At 49.8% G+C, this 24,930-nt stretch overlaps 1 protein-coding gene across 8 annotated transcripts in view; it reads left to right on the forward strand.

Annotated features, from left to right (window-relative positions):
* Positions 1-24,930, forward strand: part of LOC135424302 (calcium-binding protein 1) — a 72,627-nt gene that overhangs the window by 23,773 nt on the left and 23,924 nt on the right. For 2 of the 8 annotated variants that reach the window (XM_064675460.1, XM_064675464.1), the window contains exons 1-3: positions 5,291-5,394; positions 17,483-17,731; positions 22,508-22,684. The exons of 1 other annotated variant lie outside the window; for it this stretch is intronic. In XM_064675460.1, the coding sequence (XP_064531530.1) occupies positions 17,687-17,731; positions 22,508-22,684 (222 nt within the window). In that variant the 5' untranslated portion in view covers positions 5,291-5,394; positions 17,483-17,686. Of the gene's footprint in view, positions 1-4,791; positions 5,395-8,486; positions 8,751-17,482; positions 17,732-22,507; positions 22,685-24,930 lie in introns of those variants that run through there. 5 more of the 8 variants (XM_064675456.1, XM_064675458.1, XM_064675457.1 and 2 more) reach the window with 3 other exon arrangements.

The following is a 24,930-nucleotide window of genomic DNA, read 5'->3' on the forward strand; positions in this document are numbered from 1 at the left end:
GCTATTTACTGTTTGGCACATTTTCATTTTATGCCTCAAGACTGTGTCAAATGGAGAGAAAGATGACTGTCACTGTTAAAACCACATCAGTTTTGCTTCAGTGATTTTCAGAGGTTTGGGGTTTTTTTCCCTAGAACCTGTACTCAGACCTCCCCTTTAATGTTCTTCCTGCCTGCCTTGTGGTTCACCTCCACTTGCACAGCAGTGCCTTCTACAGAGATGTGACTGTGAAGTTGATTGGAGTTTGGCAACAGAGATGTCTGATATGAAAGGGGTGACATTTGCCAGCTGTGGGCTCTACAACTGCAAAGCTGAGCCAGCTGTATCAGCTTAATTAATTGCATTCTTAGCTGTGTGAACCGAGACTGAGACTCAGAAGGGGTGTGTGGGAAGGAGGCAGGGCGAGGAGTAATTCCAGGAAAATTATTTACTTTTGTTACATGCCTGGAGAAGGGAAGGTTGGGTCTCTTCATAGGAGTCTGGCTAAAGTTAGGCCACACGTGGTTGCTGAGGGAGATCAGTCCTATCTGTGCCACTGAGAGCAGAGTTTCTGTTATATCTTGTTTCATGTTATTTGGTTTAACAAGCTAAGAAAGGGTTGGGGCATCATCTCTGCTCTGACTGGCCTCTCATGTGCCAACAACTTGGAGCTGTAGAGTCAAGCCCAGGCCTGTGCCCTCACAGAGCATCACAGTGAAAGAGTTTGTCACTTCCCTTTGGAAACAATTCCCTTCCTCCACACTGATGATGGCACTTACCTGTTTTTCCCTCTGTCATCTTCGTGGGCACATCCTGGCCCTCTGGCCAGTCCTGTGTATGTACATTATAATGTGTAGGGAGCTTCACCTTTGTCCTTACACATTTCTTCTCCCCCTTACCACTCTGTCATCTGGCTTCTCCACAACTGTGTTTTTCCTGTCGTTCATCCATTTCTCTCATGGACTGTTGTTTTTGTTCTACTGCCCTTCATCCTCCTTTCCCATTCCTGTAGGCTTATTACAGGATCACACTGCAGTCTTTACACCTTCAATGCTATTTGACCATTGAAAACAGTGACTTCCAATCCATCTGCCACGTCCTGATAGATAAAAAGGAAAGTTCTCTGTTTGCAATCAGGATGGAAGTAACCAGGGTGGATTTGAGCACAGGGATTACAGCTGGAACAATAATGCCTTTGTAATACTGTCAGGATTATTCCTCTCCTGTGGAGTAAAACTTGAAGAGCAATACCAAGTCTTCAAATAAACAGAATTTCCAGCTGTCAGTGCTTTTGCTTCCTCTGGAGGAGACACACGCCTGTCCAAATACAATATGCTAGAAGACCAACACTTGGCATCTATATGACTATTGAAACATGATGTGTTTCTGAAACCCTTTAAAAGCAATGGAGAAATAGTACAGGAAAAGACCATAAATGAGGGCTAGGCAGTCCATCTTGGGACAGATTCCTGATTGGTATCCTGATTCTCAGCCCAGTCCAGCCTTGACTTTCATTTGCTTTGGCAAATTGTTTGTATGGTATTATACCTGCCCAAGATGATTATGTCCTTGCAAATGCAGGTGAGAGAAATAATAAAGACTAAGAAACTAGTACCAAGAGAACTGCTGCAAAACATCAGAGACACTTTGTGCCTCCCTATCAACAGCTTACTGGAGACTTTTTATTTTATGAGCACTTCACTCTCAAACTCCTTTTCAAGGCCTTTAAACTGAAATGGAAATACAGTCACCTGAGTTCAGTGCAGGCAATTCAGCCTCCGTTTGTTTGAACAGTATTCCCATTTTTGTCAAAAATTTCCTCTACACAAGTGAAGCCAAAAAGAATTGACCAAACCCTTCCCCCGAAAACACTCATGCATTTGCTCGTGGGCATGCTTTTTGATAAGCACTCTTACGGAAAGCCACGATTTTACACTTGCAGGCAGTGCCGTGTTTGTCATTGCACGCTGGAATTGGATCTACCTTCCCCCGCCAGCCTCAGGCTACTCACTTGCTCCAGAATCCCCCAGGTTCAGGGAGGGAAATGCAGCTCCCCTCTGGCTTGGCCTCGGACTGAATCACACGGGTAGTTTAACTCAGCTCTGTCTCAGGAAGCAGCGAGCGTGTACGTTACATAATATAATCTTCGTGTCTTGAGGATTCAGGCCTGTCCTCTTTTGTGCTGCCAGATGGAAGAGGAGCCACGCTCTCTCTGGAGAGATGTCCCTGCACATCTCGCTGCTCAGCCGTGCTGGAATTATGTGCTTCTCTCTGCAGCCGGGCACTGTTGTTCCCTGGCATTTGGCTCCAGAATAGCTCTTTAGTATGCAGTGGATGCCACGCAGCCACTGTGATCCCAAGACTAATTTGTCTAGAAAAAGACATACACGAAGAACCTCCAAAAGGAACTTGTGAGAAGGATATAATCCAGATTCTCTGAACAGCATGAGTTTGTTCCCAGCTGAAACCCAGATACAGGTGTTGTGGACAGCCAGGTTTCTGCTTTGTGCTCTCACTCTGTCCCACTACAGAGTTCTTTCGGCTGCTGCTGCTGTTTTGTTGCTCAGTTCTGTAACATGGCCCCTGCCTGCCCTGTTATTACCTCTGTTAGTCAAGCCGTTTCATGCCCTGATCCCTGACGTGCTCTCCAAAGTGATGAATCACACCTGCACTAGTGAGTCCCTTCTCACTAATGAGGCATATGCTCCAAATTCTGCAGCGCTCAGTTGATTGAGGCATGGAGCTACAACCCACCTGTAGACAGCAGAGTCACTATAGTCCTCAGGAATAGCTCAAAAGACCCCAAGGAGGGTGAGGGCAGTGTTAGTCAGACTAGACAAGAATCTTATCTGTGTGGACTTCCTCACAGCAATGCCTTGTCAGCACCAGCTGCAACTCCAAAATCAGCAGCTCCTCTACAAGCAATGTTACATCCTGATGGAATTAACTTCCCAAGACAGAGAGCTATTGGGAACTGTTCATTTCAGCCTCCTGCTACCTCTGAGCTTCCTGGCAGAAGGACCAATGTAGGAGCCACGGCTCCAGCAAGCAGGTGCAGTAGGGAAAGCCAGGGCTTGTGTTCATCCAGCCATGAGTAGTGATTCTCCATTGCTAATATCAAACAGGAGCAGCCTGTTCTAAAGTTAAAAACAGCCCACAACAAACCCCCAAAAGGTACCTTGGCTATAATTAGGAGCTGAAATGACACTGCAGGTTTGAATGGAAAATTGGTGCTTGACAAACGTCCCTGCCATGAACCCCTTCAACAGCCCATTTAGCCACCACGACAGCTGCTGCCAAGCTCCAAAGCAGGGAAGGGGCAAAGGGGCCATTCTCTTCTCCTCTCTGTCATCCTGAGGGTGGATGGAGGGCACCTTGTGCAGGAATTGCTGCACATCTGGTGCTGATAGCACAGGTGAGGGGACAGAGCACACCGAGCCAGGGCCGCAGCATAACTCTCTTTCCATGGCAGCTTTGCCCTGACCAGCACACGTGGCTGTAGTGGTGGGGGCACAGCAACACTGGCTGCAATGGGACCCCAGGCTGAAGAGAAGTTGCACTTGGGTTGTTGCAGAGAAGACTGTCATTGCATAGTAACTGCTGTGCATGTGCCAGCAAGAGCAGAGCGAGCATGAGTAAGCTTATTATGTGATAATCACACCTTCATCTTTCTGGGTAGATAAACTGCTGAGGTATCCAAGTCTGGCAGTGAGGCACAATAACTGTCTGAGGATGAGCAAGAAGCAACCGGGTCCTTTCCTCATTGGAAACATATGTCTGATTTGATGCCATTATTTTTTTCTGGTTTTAAACAGAACATTGTTATTGAACCACATGGTGCCACTTAATTACCTGTGTTTGATTACAAAGATGTTAAGTAACCAGCTTTTTAGGTACAAGCTCCTTCAATTTTATATCCTTTTATGATGTGCCCTAACAAAGCCTCTGTGTCCATTTCAAAGGCTGGGTCAGAACTTCCCCTGTGGGCTGTGTCAGGCAGGCAGTGGCCGAGTGCCCAACCTCCTCTTCTGAACTTTGGGAAATCTGCATCGAGTTTGAATCCTTTCAGTTATAGTGATAAGACCTACAAGTGCCGACCTACAGGGCCAGTGTCACCGCGGTCCCGTGTCGGTAGGCTGAGCATCCAGGTGGAGCAGTCGGGTGGGCCACGACCCCCACAGCGTGCTGGCCACCGGTGCCGGCGCAGAGGAACCACCCGAGGGGCACACCTGGGGCAGGTGGGGCACCCCGCGGGGCAGGTGCTCCCCTCCCCGGCACTGCCCTGGGAGCTGCGGGAGCCTCGGGGGTCAGGCCTCCCACACTGTCGCCCCCGGGACGCCGCCCCCAACCTCCCCGTCCGCGCCGCCGCCGGGGGCGATGGTCCCGCGGCTCCCGCCTGCCGCCGCTCCGGGGGGCTGCGGCCCCGCCGCTCCCCCTCCCCGCCGTGCCCGGGGCCGCCGGGCCCTGCCCGCCCGCCGCGCTGCGGGAGCGCCGCCCGCCGCCGCCCGCACCCCTCGGCGGCGCCGCTTCGCCTGCGGCGCGCCCCGGCCCGAGCCGGCCCCGGCGGGGGGAGGCCCCGGCTCACCTGGAGAGGCGGCGGCGGCGCGGGGGGAGCCCCGGCGGAGGGGGGGGACGGTGCCCGCCAGCCCCCGCCGGAGCGCCCCTGCCGCGGCCTTTGTCTGCGCTGTCACATGGGCCGCGGTGCGGGATTTAAGCGGGTCTCCGCAGGACATGCCGTGAGCGGCGCGCCGCAGCCGTGCCCGCAGCGGCAGCGCTCCGCCCGGCCGGGGATGCGGCTCTAGCGGCCCCGCGATGAGCGGCTCCTCCATGGCGAAGAGCGAGTCCCGCACTTCGCTGCTGAAGGCGGCGGGGAGCCGGCGGGCAGCGGGCGGCCAACCCCAGCCCCGCGGCAGCCGCGTCCGGGACGGCAAAGGACAAGGCGGGCAGACGGGGAGGGAGCCGAGCCAGGAGCCTCTCCCCGGGGAGCCCAGTGCCCGCAGGCCGCTCTGCCACCCGGGCGCCCGGGAGGACGGAGCGAGGGGCGCAGGGAAGCTGTCACATGGACGGGGGGAGAGCCAGCCCGAGCCGGCGGAAGGAGGTCCAAGGAGAGGCAGTGGCAAGGAACCGGTGCGGACACCCAGGCAGCACCACCACCTCCCGCCGCACGCCAGCCACGGTCACCCCCAGGACCAGCATCAGCTTTCAGACAGGGATGGGGAGGAGGCAGAGGAGGACTTTTTCTTCAGTCACAAGCAGAGGTCCAGCAGAGAGTCCCTGAAGCTCTCGGAAGGCGCTTCACCTCTGTCCAAATCCAGCAGCAAGTGCTCCACCAAGTCCAGCGGCAGCGATCGGTCGGAGGAAGCAGATCCCCTCATCCAGCAGCTGCACCCCATGCTCAACTCGGTCTTTGGCCAGGTAAGGGGCAAAGTGCCCCTCGCCCCCCACTCCTCCCTCTCTCTCCCCCACTGCCTTCCCTCCGCGCCCCCCTCCTCCTGCGGCTCACGGACCTTCGGCTCCTCGCCCCGGAGCCCTGCGCACCCCCGGGCGCAGCCCGCAGCTGTAAATGCACTGCTTCCTGGCCGCCCCTGCCGAACTTGTCCCGGCGCTGCGGCACGGCCGGGGCGCTGCGGGGCCGGCCCCGAGGAGGGCTCCGCGCCGGGGACGGGGCGCGGGTCGGAGCCCCCGGCGCCCGCCCGCCCCGCCGGGCGCTGCGGAGGGCGCTCTCGGTGGTGCTGACGGGGGAAGTGCCGGTGCTTTGCCGGTCGCCGGGGGAAGTTGTGGCTCTGCCTGCCGAGGGTGAGAGTCAGAGAAGCGGATTTTTAAAATCTATTTACTTATTAGATTCCATCTCTCTGGCTCCCCGCCTTGCTTTGCTGTATTTGTTTACATCTCCTTATGGTACATTTCTGTACAATCAGCATATGAATCATTTCTGATGGCAGAAGCTGTCAGGAGAAGGTAGTGGGGAGAACGACAAAAAAAAAAAAAAAATCCTGACCCAATTCTGAAGCCTTCCCAGTCACTATGTTAGGACGGAACAGATGCTTTCGGTGTTTGCAAGCTCTTTTGGTATAAAGCTGTTGCTTTTAGCTGCTTTTGGTAGTGAAATTACCCAACAGGGTTACCCTCTAAAAATGAAAAGGCAGAGGGAGACTGGCTTGAAATTTTCTTTTAGAGACATTTAGGGATGCTACTGGGAGATGTAATCTCCAGGAAGATTAATGTAACTGCAATCTCCCAGAAGCACAATTATGGGCATAAGCCAGTAGCCTGGGCGGGTAAGTTCCAGCCCTGGAAGTGATCAAATAAACCAGAATTATGATTTCTGGGGTCTATTATCATTAAGTCCTTTTTTTTTTTTCCTAATGTAGGTTTGGGAGGCTTTGCAGGGAGTCCATTCAAACTGAGATTATGGAGAGAACTAGAAAATTTTTTATGTTTGGTTGGAAGGAGATGATACACCCGTATGTTTAATCTGGGAGTGTTGTCTTCTTCTGTTCATCTTGACTTCTCTAGATAAAAATCAAAGCACATCTGTTCTCCTCAACAGTTTTCCATCCTCACTGACAGTCTGCTGTTTATGAATGTTATGGTTGTGTTTAACTCAGAACGAGTATTACCCTCCCTGTGCCAACGGTGCACCAGAAGTCTCGGTTAAAATCTTGTAGCAGCAATAAGGAAGAGCCTGCTCAGCAGACTGGTGTTCAACCAGGTTACACAAAGCAGTATTGCAGCAGCAGGCTTTGAAATCGGTGGACTTGGTTCTGACTTGTGCCGTGTCTGTAGTTCTGAGGGAAGTGAAGGTGTATCTGAGAACAGATTTTAAGTCTATGGAGCTGTATGTCCTCAAAGTGTTGGACATACAAACAAATCCATGCCAGGGCTTCCACTCACGGAAACCTCTCTGGTTCTGGACTCAACCCTTACCTGAACGGTATCTTTATTTTACCTGCTCTGCTGCTTGCATTCCAGCGTCAGGAGACATTTCTGTAAACTTAGCAAAATTTTACTGTGGTGTTGAACAATGCCCTTTACAGAAGTGAGACAGATACAATTCTAGTTTTCATTTTTGTGCTGGGTACCTTGCACCAGTACTTACACACACCAGCGCCTTTCTTTTAGAGTGTGATGTTTTTATTCCCATTTCTTTCTGTATTAATCTCTCACTTGCTTTCTTTGAAGTAACGATGAGTGAATGACCGTTTAATGGAGATTTTAGGACTGACTTTTGGGAGTAGGGTCTAGTAGATCCCCCTTTACAGAGGACTTGTGGATACAAGCTGGGGAACTATAATTTAGGATGCACAAAGAGCTGGTTACAGGAAGAGGTATGTGAAGCTTTTTTATTTTTCTGTAGTGATATCAAAATCCTGGGGTGAATAAAGGCCCAAGGAGACGATGTACGGAAATTCTGTCATGGAATGGAATTATATAAATTTTGTTTCTGTGAATGAAGAAACAAATGTGTAAAAATATGCATGAAGCTTTGAGACAGGCAAGGACTTACACCTTCAGGAGCCCAAGCTGCAGCCTGGGCTGAGGCAGGATCACAGGCACAGAAGTGTCCAGGGTTGCAGTCTGAGGCTGCAGGTGCTGTAAGACCAGTCTGCTCCACGTTGGAATTAGAAGACAGCAACAGCTCGGCAGATAATTTATTTAATACAAGAACTTCTCTCCAGCCCACACAGCCCACTGTGAAACAGTTAAAACAGCAATTTTGCAGTACATAGGAGAGGAGCACAGTGATGCATATCTGCAGCAGCAGAGCACTGTGGTCCAGCAGCACCAGTATATCTCATCCCAGCTCTACAGATGTGGAACATCATCCCCCCGTTCCACAGTGGTGCAGGGATGTGGTCACGGGTGCAAACACTACAGTGGTACAGTCAGACACGCGGAAAAGATTGCAGCGATGGCTTCACAGAGATGTCATTGTTGCAGTAACAGCAAAAAGGAGCAGTTTGGGACTACAGGGTTGTGTCTGAGGGAGACAGATTTGTAGCTGTGCAGAAAAAAAGACGGAGTGAAGGCAGAAGCGCCGTGTTTATATAACCAGCACAGCAATATAGTGCACTGTGGGTGTGTACTCCGGGAGAATGCTAAGATACTGCCAGGATACAGGATGCAGTGATATTTTATTAATTAGGCTTATGCTATATTGGTGCAGTGATGCTCTAATGTAATTAAGCAATAATACTCTTCCAGGATATTTTACCATTTTGCAAATGAGTGGTACATGAATTAACAAAAGTAGGGTAGTGTAATGATGTATTAAGTATAAGCCAGGATGTCATCTCAGTGTAATGACATGTTTGCACGCTGGCTCAGACGGCAGTTGCAGGAAAGCACTGTGCTGTGGAGTTTATAACCGGGTTAACATGCAGTGCCTGCAGCTCCCAGTGCCTGGAGAGCACGGCACTGACGATGCAGTGGTGTGGTAACGCAATCCCGGGGCAGAGCAGAGCAGTGATATTGGTGCCATGCGGTAGGAGTTTGGCAGTGCACGGGTGTGATAACTGTGTAGTGCTGTACCCTGACAGAAGAGTTTAGCAGTCTACTGATGTAGTAATACAATATTGCAGACGGGAGCCATTCTATACAGCAGTGATTGCTTCTGGTGTGATATTAGCAAAGGGCTGCGTGGATCTGACAGCACCATCCCGCTGTACCAGAAGGCAGCGAGTGAGGTGTTACCACTATGCCGCAGTTTTGGAAACACGGCTGTGACTTAGCAGGAGAACAACGCCACACACCTGGTGACAGAGTGCACTGTGAGTATGGGCTGGCTGTATGTGGGACAGTGGGACAGCAGTGTTTTAAAGTAGCCCTGCAGTGACAGGAGCTCAGTGCAGTGCGAGAGCAGTGCAGTGACTCACGGGTGTAGTTGGCAAGGGATGTGTGTGTGATAATGCAGCAAAGTGGGAAAGTGGTGAGGAAGGGGAGCGTGGGGAGGATGTTTCATATAATTTTGGCCTGATAGCAGGATAGTGTTGGATTGGCCAAGTGATAAAGGAGTGTTGTGGAGCACAAAGGAGCATGCTATCACCCCTGCAGAGCAGAACATCTTGAGGGTCCTGTAGTGTCTGTAGCGTGGCTATGGATCACAGTTTAGCAACAGCGCAGTATCGAGCAGTCGCTGTCCATAACAGCAGAGGAGCAGTGATCCCTCGCAGCTGGGGTGGCAGTGAGGTGGCAGCCTGGCAGCAGAACACTTTGTTATTGTACGACCCTAGCAACAGCAGCACAGAGAATGGGACAGCAGGGACCGCAGTGCAAGTTTTGTGGCATTCCCGGGGCAGCAGTGATGTGGCCGCAGCGCCCACGGTGCAGCAGCAGCCTGGCCCCGGGCTCACCGCACGGCGCTGTGCCGGGACTGCGGCACAGAGACCCGCCGGTTCTCCTTGCCTCATCCCTCCTGTGCCACACCACCGGCTTAGCTGGCACCTTTAAGAAGAGCTTTCTCCGGGCCTTTGCTATGCAATATTAATTTGTAAGTGATCCTGCTGTGTGAGACCTGAACATTTTCAGAGCCGTTTAACTTTCACACCCTGCCTGACTGTTAAATTTTTCAGTGAAGTGATTCCCCAACAGTTTTCTATCAATTGCCTCTGTACCATGCCTGGTAGCATGGGGATCAAAGGGGTCAAACAACGGCGTAGAGAATAATGAAATATTTACAGAGTTCTGCTGTTAGCACTATGGCCAAAGGGGCTTTTGTATTTCTATTTGTACAGGGAGTTTAAAGCCTCTCCTGTGTGCACCATCTCCCATTCCTGCTTTAATGTCAGCGTCCACATTACCATTAAAATAGGGAAAGAATCTTTCTGCGTTTCCTGTAAAATTTTCCTTTTCTTGTCCTGCTGCATCTTCCTTTACTCTCGAGCTTTAGTTCTTCCTAACTGGCTGTAACCGGGATGACAGAAGCGTCCCCGTTTTGGGACAGGAGGTGTCCCCAAGCTGCCTGGGTGGAAAGCAGGTATCAAGAACATTCTCCTCTAACCAGCCAGGAGCAGGTAGGGGAAAAGCACCTTGTCCAGCCTCTCACCCTTCTGGTCTCCTCATCTGCAGGATGGCCTTGTTCCCTCCCAGGGCTTCGGCTTCAGCTGATTCTAACGAGAGTTTTGCCCAAGAGCAGTCACTGCATCAGGACTTCTCTTGGAGCTCCACCCATGGAAAACCGGGGAGTCCCGGCCAGCCCCGCCGAGGGAGAGTGGCTCCAGGGCTCAGTCATGGAAGTTTTCAGCTGCCCCTGTGTATTAGCGAGGGGAGGCTGCAGCGTGTTGGGCAGTGCTGGAGCGGTGACACCAGCCATGGAAACTCTCGTGTGGGGATGGCAAGGTGAAGGTGAAAGGTCTGAATTTGCAGGTGCTCGTGTGCTGTTTTATACCTGTAAGGCAGGTGAAGCAGTGGCGTGTCAGGGCTCGTGGCAAACTGAGACAACCTCTAACAGCTGCTCGTTTACACTGTTAAATCAGTACAGTAATGTGGGGTGAACAGATTTCTGGCTCAGCATGACCGACCGCCGTAGTGATGCTGGTCCCGTGGCGCAGTCTTGGCTCGCTGGTATGGAGCGTGGGTGCACGGGTTAGGAGGCAAAAAAATCCCGGAGAAACGCCGTATCCTGCCCCATCTTTCCCCCCGTGTTTAATGGCACCTCTGAAGGCTTGTACCGGCCGCAAAAGGGTCCCTGAAGGGAGAGGGAAGGGTGTCCCCGGGGCCGCAGGGGACGCTCCCGTGGCCGGCTGCTGCCGGTCCCGCCGGGGCTCCCCGGTCGCGCCGCTCTCTGCCGCGGGGCTCCGGGGCAGCGGCGGCCCCGGCCCGGGCTCCGGCGGCCCCGGGGCGCCCCCGCGCGGCCCGTCCGGCCCGTCCCGGGCCCGCTCCCCGCTCCCCGGGCCGCCCGGTGCGCGTCAGAGCCGGGAGAGTCCCGTGCTTGCCGTGATGTAGGTGCCAGGTGCGTGTCACAGGAGTCCGGGTACCTGCGCGGGGCTCGTGCGGCCTCCGTGCCTCCATCCCTGCATGAGCTGCCACAACCCATGTCCGTGCATGTAGCCTGACATAAAAAGCCTTCGTATACATGTCTTGTCTATGTACACACAGCCTACTCGTGCAGCCTCTGCTAAATCTCCTGTGTGGCTATACAACCACCTCTGTACACGCTTATGCACCCCTGTGCTTAAAGCATCGACCGGCGTATGCGCACACCCCTGCTGCTGCCTCCCGCCACACCTTCCAAGGTATGTCTCATGTTTTCTGTATGTAACAAACTCGGACACGGAGAAACATTGTTCCACTCGAGCACATCCACTCGGCTCCTCCCGTTCGCGGCTTGGAGGAAAATTTATCACATTTATTGCTTGTAAAGAGCTTGAGGGATGTGAGCCAGACGTACAGAATCACTGAGGGGCAATGGATAAGCCTCCTGCCTGCAGCGGGTCTGCCAGCAAACATTAATCTTTGTCAGTGATTTACTTTTTAAACAAATCTGTTTTACAAGGCTATAGAAAGACATCAAAATAAAACCAAGCTAAGAGAACATTCATTAAATATTCCGTTCATGAAATATACAGCAGCATGATCTAATGCACTGAAATACACAAACCTTCTGGTTAGATTCAGCTTATCTTTGGGGAGGAAAGAAGCTTTCAATGATAAATTAATCATCATGTAAATCAGTTCACTGTCCATTCCATCAACCTTTGGCACTTTGATTTTTGTTTTGTGCAATACTGGGTGTCATCACAGTGTCAGGGAAGTTTAGCTTTAGCTTTAGTGGCTGGACTGCAGGTTTGTCAGCTGAATTAGCTGTGGTTCTTTGTAGCATTCCAGCTTCAGTAACTGTTTTTCCCCGATGAGTCCATGAGTGGTATTGATTTCCAATAACAAGCAGCTATATGGTGTGCATCCAGTAAAAGACGCCCAGCTAACTTTGGGCTCCCTTTCAATAATCCTCTGACATTCCTCTGACCTTAGAGAGCAACAGCAGTGCCAATGAACTTGAGTAATCCTCCAATTTCAATCAAATGCCTTGCTTAAGGATAAAGACAAAAGCCTGTCCTAGCTTGTATGGTCATATTTACTTTTCTAGTACCTTCTGCACCAGCATAAGACCATGAACTCAACATTCTCCATGAATGAAATCGTTAGCAATATTCTAATATTTCTTCCACCCATTCCTCCCCTAATGTACTTTGCATCTTGCAACCATCTTTGGAAAGAATACACAGCATTGCTTCATCCCACACAGACAAAAGACATTCTCTGTTCTTGGAAGGAAACAGGCAACCGTGTAACATTGTGAAGCATCATGTCATAACAGTTGAAGGCAGGAAGTAGAAAACCTCCAGCAACCCCCTGTGTTCTGCTGAAATAATACACAAAGGGTTTAGGTAATTTGGGACCAGCTGTGTTGAGATATAACCAGAGACCTTGTCCTGGGATGTGGAGTTTGGTCCCTCTAAAGATGCTGTCAGATCCTTACTCAAACTAGAAGTGAGGTGGATCTCGCTTTCACGGTGGTGTACCTCACGTAATGCTGCAGGGTTGGTTTGGAGTATTGGTTGGTTGGTATTGGTTCCCAGATCTCTGCTCATCTGATGGTCATCCACACTTTCAGTAGCACCTCGGTGTGCCAGCTCAACACTGACCTTGTCCCTCTTATCTTGAAAGAGGTGAGGAAGCCAGGTAGAATTACCTACTTTTGCAGTAGTCCCAGATAGACAGAGTGGCACACAATTCTCATATTCTGGAGCAAAGAGAAAGGACCATGTAAGGTTTGCTTTAAACAACCTCTGCACTGCATATACGTGACAAATTCTCTCAGCAGCTTCTGAGCTGTCAAGCTTGTACTTGTCTTTTTGTAGCCCATTGATGATCTTCAGGATCATCAGCAGAAAATGTCCACAGCACGTTGTGTTCTGGCCATCACATCTCCTGCGTAGGGACTTGGAAGTTGGGCTAATGCAAAATACATGGACCAGATCTGCAGGGAAGGTGTCAGGAGAAGGCACGTTCCCATCTATTTTCATCTAATGTAGAATGAAGCCAGCTATTTACAAACAGAGCTGTTCCAAACAGAAGTTGACAGACAGTCCAGGCTTTGTTACCTTGAAAGGGATGGAAAATATCCTTGGTCTTTTTAATAACCTTTCTGTTGTTTGTGATTGAATATGATCCAATTGCTCTAATGGAGGAGAATATTATGCACAGCATGAGTCAGCAACACTTTCTTCTTGGAACAGCTGACAGCAAAGAAAGTTCCCAAACTCTCTGCAGAAATATTCCTCCCCCTAGATGAGAATCTGGACTGCATCCACCAATACCTGCTGGTGCCTCCCCTTGAGATGGACCTGTACGTGTCTGGCTGGAATGTGGAACCATCCAAAGTTCATTCGAGGTCAGAAGACACAACTCGATGTGCAACAAAAGCACTTGGGAGCTGATGCAGAAGAAGAGAGGGAAGTCAGTCACAGAAGTTTGGAGTGCCAGGGCATGTTCCAGTGATCAGGAGCTTTGAAATGAGGCCCTCGACAGCACTGGCACCGGGAGGATGTTACCTATTCCAAATGCTTAGTCTCATCTGAGGTCAGCCAGTAATCAAGACTGGGTTGTTTCCTGTAAAATACAAATCTACAGCTACCAGCTAAAGGGTGATTGGGAGCAGATTTGAAAGCTACTAATTAGTATATGCATTCTCCACTCTGGGATAGGAAAAAATAGACCAAAAATTCCCCCATTAGAATAAATTAAATAAGGTGGCATATTTTAAAATACTAAATGTTTGAAGCATGCAACGGGCTCTTAGTAGAGCTATGGACTTCAGTGAAAAGATGCTAGGAATGAGTTTTCCCTGCTCTACTACATACTCCCCACTACCTATCACCCTGTTGCACTGTTTGTGTTGTGCTGAGAACAGCTATCTGAGGTAATGTTCCAGCAAGTGAAGGATTGTGCACTGAAACGGGCCTGGCATCAGAACAGTCTCACTGTACAAATCCATACTGTCACTGGAAATTTTTGCCAAGAAAAGCTATAGTTTGATAAGCAATCCCAAGCTTCATATTGACTTTTATTCTTTCTGTTGTGTCTGTTGGATATTTGCTGCCACTGGATAAAGTTCCTGGCAACCGCCAAGTGATTAACTATGGTGGGATCCAACATTTTCCTATGAAATGAGCATTTCTGCCAAAGGTGCCAGCCCAAAGCACAGCACTGCTGCTTTTTAAAGAATCCAGACATATTAAACCACCTAAATCATTCCTTGTTCAATGCCAAGTTGCCCAGCCTTCTTCCTCCCCTGTGCTCAGGTCAGTCACTGTGCCAAGTGCTCCTTTCCCGTGAGCCAAGATCTCACTCTGTGCCAAGCTGCATCCCCTGAGGTCTCTGCTCTCCACCTGGGACCTCAGGGGAGAGGAAGGGGTGCACAAACATCAGCAAGACTCGCATTTCACAAAGTTCCTACCAATTTTTAGAAAGTTTACGACAGAGCCCCAGACCTTAAAAGAACAGTGTGATTGCCACAAAGAACAGTGTGGGAAAACCAGTATACATGCATGTGCAGCCCTCCCACACGCATACTGACTACCCCAGATATAGGCATACCCACAGATCAGCACCTACACACAAATGTTTTTGACACACTTATTCTCAGCATCCTGTTCTCTTACAGCAGCCTCAGTTGGAGGAAGGGAGAAAATATGTTCCTTCCAACCTAATCTTCTAATGACCTTTCTGCCAGCTCCACTTTCCTGCCTATCTCTAAGCTGCCCGTGCTGGTGATGGGAAGAAGATCCCATTGTAGAGAGTGATTTTCCTCCTCAGAGCTCAGCAGGGTCTGTTTGCTAGATTGAGGTGCCCCTTGCAGCTCCACTAGAATTCCTGCAGAGTTGAAGAGTTGTGCTGCAAACCTCGTACAAGTGGGCTCCCGTTGCCTCTTCCCTTCCTGGATTGCGAAATCCCTGCCAAGCCTGGCAGCAGGTCTCAGCCCTCCCTCTGCCCTGCAGCTGCCTGTAACTGCAGGGAAGAGAAGCTGGAGAGCAGGCACACGCGGCGGCGTGCCATGGTGGCTGGGTCTGAGTGCTCTGGTACAAGCTCATATTTAGAGGGAGACCATCTCAGCTTTTGTTGAGAGGCTTTTAGAGCTCTGTGAGACACACTCCACGGCTGTCTTCCAAAGCTGTCCCACAGCAGTCTGGGGGCTGTGATGGATTCTTCTGGCAGGAGATGTCTGACTCCCTTGCTCCACTCCCTCTCTCTGGGAGAATGGGGGAGATGGGCACTTCTCAATTGCAGGGCGTTCCTGGCCTCCGTGCTGCCTGTCAGGGGGAGATTCATTAGCAGCAGGAAGGCAATTCTCTCTCCTCTGTGCTCTGGAATTGAAGTCGTTTGTCTCGGGAAGGAGCCCAGGCGCCTCACTCGCTGTGTGGCAGCTTCTGCTCAAGGGAGACAAGCACTTCGTCAATAAACAAGGAGCCTGGGGAATGGCTGCAGCTGACAGGGGACATTATTAATGACTGGCACTTCTTCGGAGGGTAGATCAGCCTCCCATTAGCTGCTTTAAGAGGAGAAAGAGAAACAGAGCTGAAGATGGCAGCCTTAGAGGAGCTGGGAGTTTCGGCATCCTGCAAATTTCCCTGCTATGAGGCCCCCCGGGCTGGCACAGCCCCCCGAGGAGTGACTGTGTATTTCCCCAGCATTAGGAGTCTTCAAACTGTGACAGCAGGAGACAGGCCCAGCTCAGGAACAGTTTCACTTCCCAGTCTACTGTGAGTGGGCTCTGCTATGGAGGTCTTCCAGAGCAGAGCTTCCCCATCCTCTCTGTCCCTATCTCAGTCTGCCCTGGATTGAATGAGTGTCTTCCAGCATCTCCTGCTGCAGCTTCCTGTTTAGGAGCTTCTTTGTGTAGCTCTTACCCAGGCCATGCAATGAAAAAAGCATTGAAGGGATCTGAGAGGAGGCTGTTCCACTGCCTTCACTCTTGGAAAGTGGTTGGTACAAGGAAGAGCAAGAAACACCATTCCCTATGGCCATGCACTTCTATCTGTGACTGGAACTGGAGAAGCTGTTGACTTTTGTCATAGTTGGACTCCTAATATCATCTCCTTAGGTGGAAGAAGCCTCTAAGCTCTAAAGCAACTGTTGATTCCCCTCACAATCGTACTTAATTTGCCACAGCACCATCAGGGTGGAAGGAGAAATCCCTGCTTTGTTGTGACATTGACAGTTCATCCTTCTCTGTCCTACAGCCCCAGAGCTGCCAGGAGAGTGAGTCTTTGGCTCCTACACAAAAGCATGTGGTGCAAGTACTCAGCCTGTGGCTTAGGTCTTTGTTGAAGCTTTTGTTTGGAACCACACTCACAAAGAAAGCTGTGACAGTTCTCAGCTGAACACCTGAGTGTCCAACCAGGCTGCTGCACGACAAGTGTCATCTTGGTCTTCACAGTTCTTGAAAGAGGTAGCTTTTCATGCCACAGCTTCTTATCACTGTGGAGCTGTGTCTATGGTGGCTCCATAGCTTAGGGTGCATTCACTATCCTGTTCAGAGCCAGTTGCCTGAGTGTGATGATGAGTTTCTGTGCAATTTAAATCTCTTTTCAGATTGAATGCTCTTATGCTCAGCCTGAGATTAGAGGAAAATGTACTGGGGACTCATCCCTTTTCTTTTGGAGATTATTCTGTTACCACAACAGGCATAAAGTCCAAAGTTTAGACTTGGCTCTAGGTTCAGGTGCTTCTTATTTATTCCAGGACTTGAGTGCTTGGAAAGGGAATGGATGGATCTGACGTCCAGATTCTTTGCTTCACGTTATCTTGGGGCTGCTCAGATTTAGGTGTGAGCCCATCTTTGGCAGACTTGTGCAGGTTAAACTGCCTATTGATTTTTACTTGCAGAAAGCTGGAAAAACTTTACCATGAGACTGGCTCAAGGTCTCTCCCTTGTGGTTAAAAATTACTGTCCTGAGGCTGAGCGTTGTAGGGTCCTGGGACTGCTGTCTCCATGCTTGCTTCCACCATGGAGGGAAAAAAATCAGTCACTTCTAGGTCTGCTGAAATTTATAAGCTGAAACAGGTCCCACCCAGATAAATGGTCCATTTCTGTTCCGAAACGAGCTCTGGATTCTGCTCCAAGCCCCTAAGTGGATTGCCTTCTGGCCAGCCTAGCGCTCTGGTGATTGAAAAGCCAAGAGGAGTTAGGAGGGGGGGGGTAGGGATGCGATGTTCAGAGGCTGTGTGGACCCAAACTAGCTGGATTCACTGAACTCATCACTGAAATCACTTCTTGCCTTGCCTCTGTTTTAATTCTCTCTGAAACAGCCCTCTCCTATGAGTGAAACAATCTTGCCTGCAGATTGAGGGGGGTGGGAGGGATTTGAACATTAATCTGATGTAGATTATACATCCGCCTCCCTCTCTCTCCCCTTCTCACTCACTCTCTCTCTCCCTCTCTCTCCCTCTCTTTCTGTCTGTTTCTCTCCCCTCCCTCTCCTTCCTGCTTCATCTCTTCAAGAAAGTGAACATAGAGTAAAATACGGAGAGAGAGAGGCAGAGAGAGAAAAAGCTCCCTGAAGAGGGAAAGCCCCAGCAGCCAGTAGCTGTTTGGATTTGCCTGGCACTGCCTTTCTTGCTTTGCTCCCAAGGAATACCTTTAATGGCATCAATTGCTTCAGTTCCTTTATAACCAAGTCCAACGGAAAGGCAGCCTCAACATATTATGGGCAACTGTGTGAAGTCTCCACTGAGAAACCTCTCTAAAAAGGTATGTTCCCTGAATCAAAGTGCGCTGTGCATTTCCAGCCCTGCTTCTTGGGATGGGTGACATTGTGGGCAGATGGGAATGGGAGGTGGGAGAAACACAGAGATGTGTACAAAGGGTTCAGCTCCATTCACCAGACTTTTTGTGTAAGAGCTGCTCTTGCAAGTGCAGCCATTAGAGCCCAGGACACTGAGAGCCATAACGTGTGTAAATAAACATGTGTGCAGGCTTGTGTCCTGCTCGGTGCGTGTGCACAGCTGTCCTCTTGGTAGGTGCAAGCATGCGCTTGTTGATGTGCACAGTGTGCTGGCACACTTCTGTACAGGCATCTTGGTGTGTGTGTGCACGTGTGTGAGTTTGTGCATATGCACATGTGAGTTTGTGCGTATGCACATGTGAGTTTGTGTGTGTGCACATGTGTGTTTGTGCTTGTGCAGGTGTGTGAGTTTGTGTGTGTGCACGTGCTTCAGCTGAGAGGTACCTGCATGAGCAGTCACGTGTGTCATGGGCGTAGGGACGTGTATCCATGTACGTGAGAAGGGGCACATGTCTGCGCATGTTCTCGTTGGTGTGGAAGAGTGTGCACACCTCTGAGCCCATCTGAAGTGTAAGTGTGTCCTCAGCTCTTCAGGTCTCCACATACACATCCTGAGGGGCGTGAGCAGGCGTGCAGTGTTTGCTGTGAGTGCGTAACCGGGGAATTTGTGTGTACCACACTCGTGCCCCTGCTTGTACTGTGCTCTGTGTGTGTGGACACACCCACCTGCTAATGGGTGTCCTCACAGGAGCCTGTGTGGAGTCATGCATGTGTTTTTCTGTCTATCCATCCCTGTGCATGCACACATCTAGTTTTGTTGGTGTGTGTTTGGGCACAGAAGCATGGTTTTCTCTGTGCTCTCTTGGTCCCTGCGTCTGTTTGTCCGTGGATACACTGGGCCCTGGCTGCGTGTTCGTGCATCGTGTTGCACGTCAGCATGGCCCCTGTGTCTCCATGCTTGGGCCCAGCTGGACTTCATCTGTGAGCTGCCACGTGTGTGTTAGGCTTCAGCCCACGGTCTGCTCTGTGCTGAGGTTTTACAGTGATCCCAGGATGAATTTGATTCAGGAATGATTCTGCTAGTAGGGACAGGATTGAAATGGGAATGACGTGCCCCAGAAAACTTTCTTGTTTGACTGAGGAAGATCTTACAGCACTGTGTACCTGTCAGTCACACGGTTCTCAGCTGGCATTGTTGCAAATCTAACAGCTCAGCAAAAAGCTACACAGTTCACTCCTCATAAATTAAAAAGTTATGCTGAGTATTCAGAGTATTGCAATGAGGAGCTGCCTCTGTGGAGACCTTGACGACAGTGAAATCCCACTGCCATCAAGATCCCATCCTGCCACCCAGGAGATCTTGCCACCCGAGAAAGCTCCTCTGGGAGGGAGATGTTGGGGAGAGGACCTCCCTAGCAGAGAGTTTCTTCTGGCTGTATATTTGCCTCTTCTGTGGAGAAACACAATTTGCTTGTTATCTCAACTTCTGTAAACAAAGCCAGTAATGGCACAGTGCTGCTGCGAGGGAGCTGGGATACATGAGGAGGGAATTCATCACCAAGCAGTTAGGCAGTGCTGAGACCAGTCCCTAGGTCAGGGTGACCTTCAAAAGAGGCAAAGGTAGTTGAGGTTCACCTAAATGTTGTGCATGTGAAAAACCAACTTGATTGCTTGGGGGTCACCTCCAACTTGGAATGAAAGGAGTTGGCTGCAGCTATGCTCAGCATGATCAAGGCAATTGCAATTAAAGTCTGACATGTGGCCAGGCTCTTGAATCAAAATGGATTCAGGAACTTATAAGCCCTGTGTCATCAGTCTTTTAGGTAATTTATGCTTTTTTTCCTAAAAGATGCTTCGAATAATGCAGTTTGTGCTTAGTTACAGGACCTGGGATGTCAGGACTGAACAGAGGAAGTTGCAAACTGAATTAGAGAATTTCTCAGACACTACTCTAGTGAGCCATGATTTAAGGCCTCGGGCACTCATCCTGACAGGTCATGGGACTCTGATGTTCTTTTGATCATGACACACATGATTATAGTGGAGACTTTGCAAATCAGTCTTTAACATTGCACAATTTCACTTGGCTGTTTTATGATCCCAGTCATTTTTCTCAGATTCTTGGGCAAACTCATTTTGCTGAAATGTTAAAGAGGAGGGACTGTAGACAACATGTGGGAAAGCTGCTCTTGGGTGACAGTCTGAACTCCTGAACACATGATTTCAACCCAAATTTTGGGATTCACTCCCAGGCACCAGCTGGCTTGGTCTGGGCCTGGCTGACACCAGGGTACCTTGCTTGTTCGGGTGGCAATGATCAGGCTTTGACTCCATGTTTCTGGTTGTCAGCTTCAGTTTCCCACTGTCACAGTGTCCCCGCAGTGATCCCGACAGCCATCCTGGCTGCCTTTCCCTCTGAGAGACACTGCAGTTGGGACGGAGGCCCCTCGTGACTTGCTGCTCTGCAACGTGCCTCTGATATGCAGGCAGGAAAATGAAGTGAATCCTGTTGTGCTTCTGCTATGCAGAAATTAAAAGCTTTGGCATCCGGGTCCCTTGCTTTGCCACCCTTCTCCACCACTTTGGCCATCTCTAAATCAGCCTGGTCCCTTCCTGCTCCACAATCTGCTTGTCTGACACAGCCAAGGGCCTGACTCAGCCAGGGAGGGTAGTGGTCCTTGACTCAGGGAAGGGACAGAGAAAGCCTGATCTCCCCAGTCTTGTTCTTGCATCCTCCTTGTCATCACACTGCTGTTTCCCCTGTAACGGGCAGCTGACATTGTTTTGCCCCATACTCATTCCACAGCTCCCTTCCCCACTCTGCTGGGATGTAGGAGGAACAATGGTGGAGGGAACTTGTGGGGATACTTGCAGGAGAACTTGTGAGACTGCTGGCAGAGGGAACATCAGATGCCATAAATCCTGCCTGCAGTGGCAGAGCAGGGCAGGGAGCCCTTGTTGGGATCTTGCTGAGCTGTGCATCTCGGTGTCCTGGCACCGTGGCAGGTTGTCTGGTCACGATCCTGAGTGGCTCTTGGCAACTGTTTTGTCAAACTGGCAGTCTCTATCTACACAGAAAAATAATGGGATGACTATTATGAGGTACCGCTCTGTGGCTTGGTAATAACCTCTACTGACTGGAAGGGTCGGCAAACAGGGATTTGGGGCTGTGGGGCTTTGCATCTTTTGCGTGGCTTCACTGGAATTAAACACAGAACTGATGTGGGCTACTTAAGTGATTCATATTATTTGGTATATTAAACTGAGAAATGTGTCAGGAAATAAAGCTGATAATTTTGAAAATACATTGCACTGATATCACAAAGCTGTGCAGTTCCACACAGATGCCTTGACATTTAGCTGAGCTAGTAATATGCCATTTGTGGATGGATGCTCATCTTTCATTTTTTTAAGGACAAGTGTCCTATGTGTCAGATTTAATCAGAGACAGATTCCTTCCTCAACTGTGACTGCAACAAAAACTCTTTTCTGCTTCATCATTTTCTTTCTCCATCGCTTGCTTTTTGAGTTGTTTTTGTTTTGATGCTTGATATTCACATGACATTTTACATGAGCAGATTGGTGTAAGACTGTGTACAAAAAGGCAAACTACAAACCATGCCTGCAATGTAATAGCACATGGCAGACACAGCAAGTAGACAGAATAGTCTCAGACAAGTGTGAATGGGGTGTGTGTGTGCGTATCTGGCCTTTTAGCCTAAAAAAGCACCTCAGGCTTTAAAGAAAAGGGTTAATAGAGACAATGACAATCGACAGAGCTTCTCTGATCACCCCTGGGAACACTGGCTGTAAAAGTAGAATCATTCCTGAAGAGGAATCTGATGTATGATTAATGTTTATTCTGTAAAACCGAGGGTCCTGTGGGTTGTGTTGGCTTTTTATAGCTGCATGGGAATATCAGGATAAGAGGTTTTTTGCAGAGCCAGGGAAATGCATTTCTATAAAAGGAAAGCAGTGCCTCCTTGTAAAATCCAGTGCTGGATTCTGTTCTGGAGCCCTAGCTTAGCAGGACGTGTGCACTTAGGAAAATGCGCAAATGCAAACACACAAAAATGTTGTGCCCGTGTCTAATCTCCACCTCGGGAGTGTCAGTGATTAGAAGAGGCCAGGGCAGTAACTGCCTGAGACCCTGAGGATGTAACTAATTAGTAGCAAAGAGAGTGTGAGCCTGCAGTTGGCAGAGCCACCCGACGCTGTAAACGGTGCTCTGATGGTACGATAAAGCGGGTGTTGCTTTACTGTGTTGCTGAAGTGTGAGGTGGAGCCTCCCGCAGTGGCTTTGTGCAGGCTCTGCCTGGTCTCCTGGGGGTGCCCCGGCCGGCAGCTCCGCCCTGGGCACGGGCTGGCACACGTACTGTTGCGCTGGGCTGCGCTCGCCCTTGGCAGCTCATTCAAGGGATCGTTAACTCTGGGGCTGATGTGGGAGCGCGGCGCTTTGGGCTGTGTCTGGGTAAATGTGAGCAGTGCTGAGAGTCTGGTGTCATTTCAAAGAGAAATTCTCCCAGTTGGTTGTACTTCTATCAGCTTTTGAAAGTGAACTCCCGGACTTACTGCTTCTGTGCAAATCCTAATAGCCCGGTGGGGGGGATGCAGTGTGGACCAGACGAAGGAAATTTAGCAGTAATGTCTCTGCGAGGCGGTTCAGTAAAACTTCAGAGGAACGAGATGGGGAGGTAACATCCTCTGTTGTGTTGTTTGCTTGCTGCTGGTTGGCTGGGAAGATCCGCCATGACGAGAAGACGAGCTATAAGGCTGTCCAGACGAGCGAAGAGGGGTCGTCGGCTTGCGAGTACCAGGGTCCGCTCATGGTGCTGGCCCAGAACTGCGCCGTCATGCACAACCTGCTGGGGCCAGCATGCATCTTCCTGAGGAAGGGCTTCGCAGAAAACAGGCTGCCTGTACGTAAGTTACACCCAGCCGGGTGAGACACGCACAAAGCCACGTGGACGTGAGCCGGGGATGCGGATCCGTCCCCACGCTCCGTCTGCGTGGAGCTCTGAAACCCCCAGCCCTGGGTCTCGAGCGTCCCGGCTCCAGCTCCAAGTGCAAATACAGTCACAGGCAAATGTCTAACCTGAAGGATGTGCAGATAGACCTGTGCCTAAACACCAAGAAAGGAGGATCTAAAAATGCAGCTATGGAAGATAGATCCAAGCCTGCACTCAAGTAGTAGGAAGAGGACTCAGGAAGAGCCCAGTGCTCAAAGCAAGACATCCACCTCTCATTCCCAGAGGCTCAGATTAGCATTTAAGGCCTAAATAGCCACTTAAATGCAAATCAGGGCATCCATATTGGGAACAAGCTGTCCATATTTGATAGTATCCTATCAGTTTACGGTGAGCACCCTAGTACCAGCAGAAATAAGCAGACATCTTCCTCCTCACAGATACCCAAACACAGTCTCTGGTGCACTGTCATATCCAGCCTGACACTGCAGCAATCTCAGCCAATTAACTGAGGAACATCAGGCTGTCCTCATATTTGCAAATAGTGCCAGGCTACCAAATGCTATTACCCTCCCACACACATACACAGATAAATAGCAAAACCATGTCTAACCATGTCTATCCATTCAGTCACACCTATAGTAACTATGTGTTCATATGCATCTAACGTGTGCATTTATATACAAACAATAAAAATATGAGCTTGTATGTAAATTAAAGTGTATGCACCTGGACATGTGAAAGATACATAAATACACACCCCGGTATTGTGTCTTTAAAAGAACGAAAACGTATTTTTGCATCCAAACGTTCTACTGCTACAGTAACATGAATTTAAAGACATACAGAAACATATGATTAACATGTCTTTTATGGATATGTAAGAGTGAATATATGCATTGTTAGATATTCACAGGGCCTTCCATGTTCCTATAGTAAAACAAAGCTCACCCCAATTACCTGAGAACCAGAGTTTTCTTGCCTCTGTAAGAAACCTCTGTCTTACTGTGTGTTGATGTGGTCATTTACAGCTGTAGGAGACACCTAGGTCTTTATTTCTGAAACCTCTTCTTCAACCAACAACCCAAAAAAGAGTCTTTATGTGTCGTTTTGGATCAAGGGGCTTTTGTTCTTCTGAACCTTTACCCACTAAGTGATCACAGAGTCCCTGTGCCAGGTCACTAAAACACAACACATATTCTCACACAGGCAAACTTGCTGGCATGCACAGAGCTACCTGTCACAGGAGATAGATCCTGCTCCCTAGTGGAAGGCTCACAGCTGGACAGGTATCCATCTTCCTTAGGCCGTGGAGGCTCATTGTGCCCTAAGAAGTCCCCTAAGTAGGATTAGTGATGTCTCTAAGTACCCTGATGTAGAAAAAGTGCATCTGATAAACAGCTTTACTTTTACTGACTCTCTAGATGAACAGGATTTATTGTACATAGAACAGAAATAAATGAGGGTAAGACCATTATGTATAATGAACTCTCTGGGGGTCACCTCTGCTCATATCTAGGATCTAAACTCTTGGAACAGTTTCATTCCTCTTCCCATATGCTCTCCAAAAGCTTTAGAGTGATTCAGCCCATTTCATCCCAAGCAATTTTACTCCTTTATCATTTTAGGGGATCTTCTTTCACATTTAAAACAGAAAACCTCTTCATGATGTTAGTTATCGCCTGAGTCAGATTTTTGGAGGGACATAAACCCTCCCCCTCCTTCTGCATTCGCAGTCTGTGGCTCTCTGATGGCACAGTCTGCATGTGCAAAGATCCGCTCAGAGCCCTGCCAACGCAAATGCCTTGGTGTGCAAAATTGGAGCCGGTGCTGAAGCCCCCACTTCTGACATGTGTCAGTCATGTCGGTTGCAACGTGGTCTTCGGTGGGTGAGGAGGAGGATGGTCTTGTGACGACTGTGCTGGAGGAAGGCCTGGGCCCCACCCCAGTCACTCTCACAAGACAGGCGGCACCGCGGGTGAGTCGCGGCACCGCGGGTGAGTCACGGCACCCTTTGCACCGCGGCACGGGCCATCACAGCCCTGCACCTGCTGTGTGCCCAGCTACCATCTCCAGGGATTCATGGTTGCCATCTCTGGAATAAAGTGCACAAGGTGTTGGAACAAATAATGGGTGGTTTTCATGTGCTGTTTTATCTAAGGCAGGAGGGCAATTATGCCTCCTGCATCCGGTCCAAG

The sequence above is a fragment of the Pseudopipra pipra genome, chromosome 18 (assembly GCF_036250125.1).
Source record: "Pseudopipra pipra isolate bDixPip1 chromosome 18, bDixPip1.hap1, whole genome shotgun sequence".
Taxonomy (NCBI): domain Eukaryota; kingdom Metazoa; phylum Chordata; class Aves; order Passeriformes; family Pipridae; genus Pseudopipra; species Pseudopipra pipra.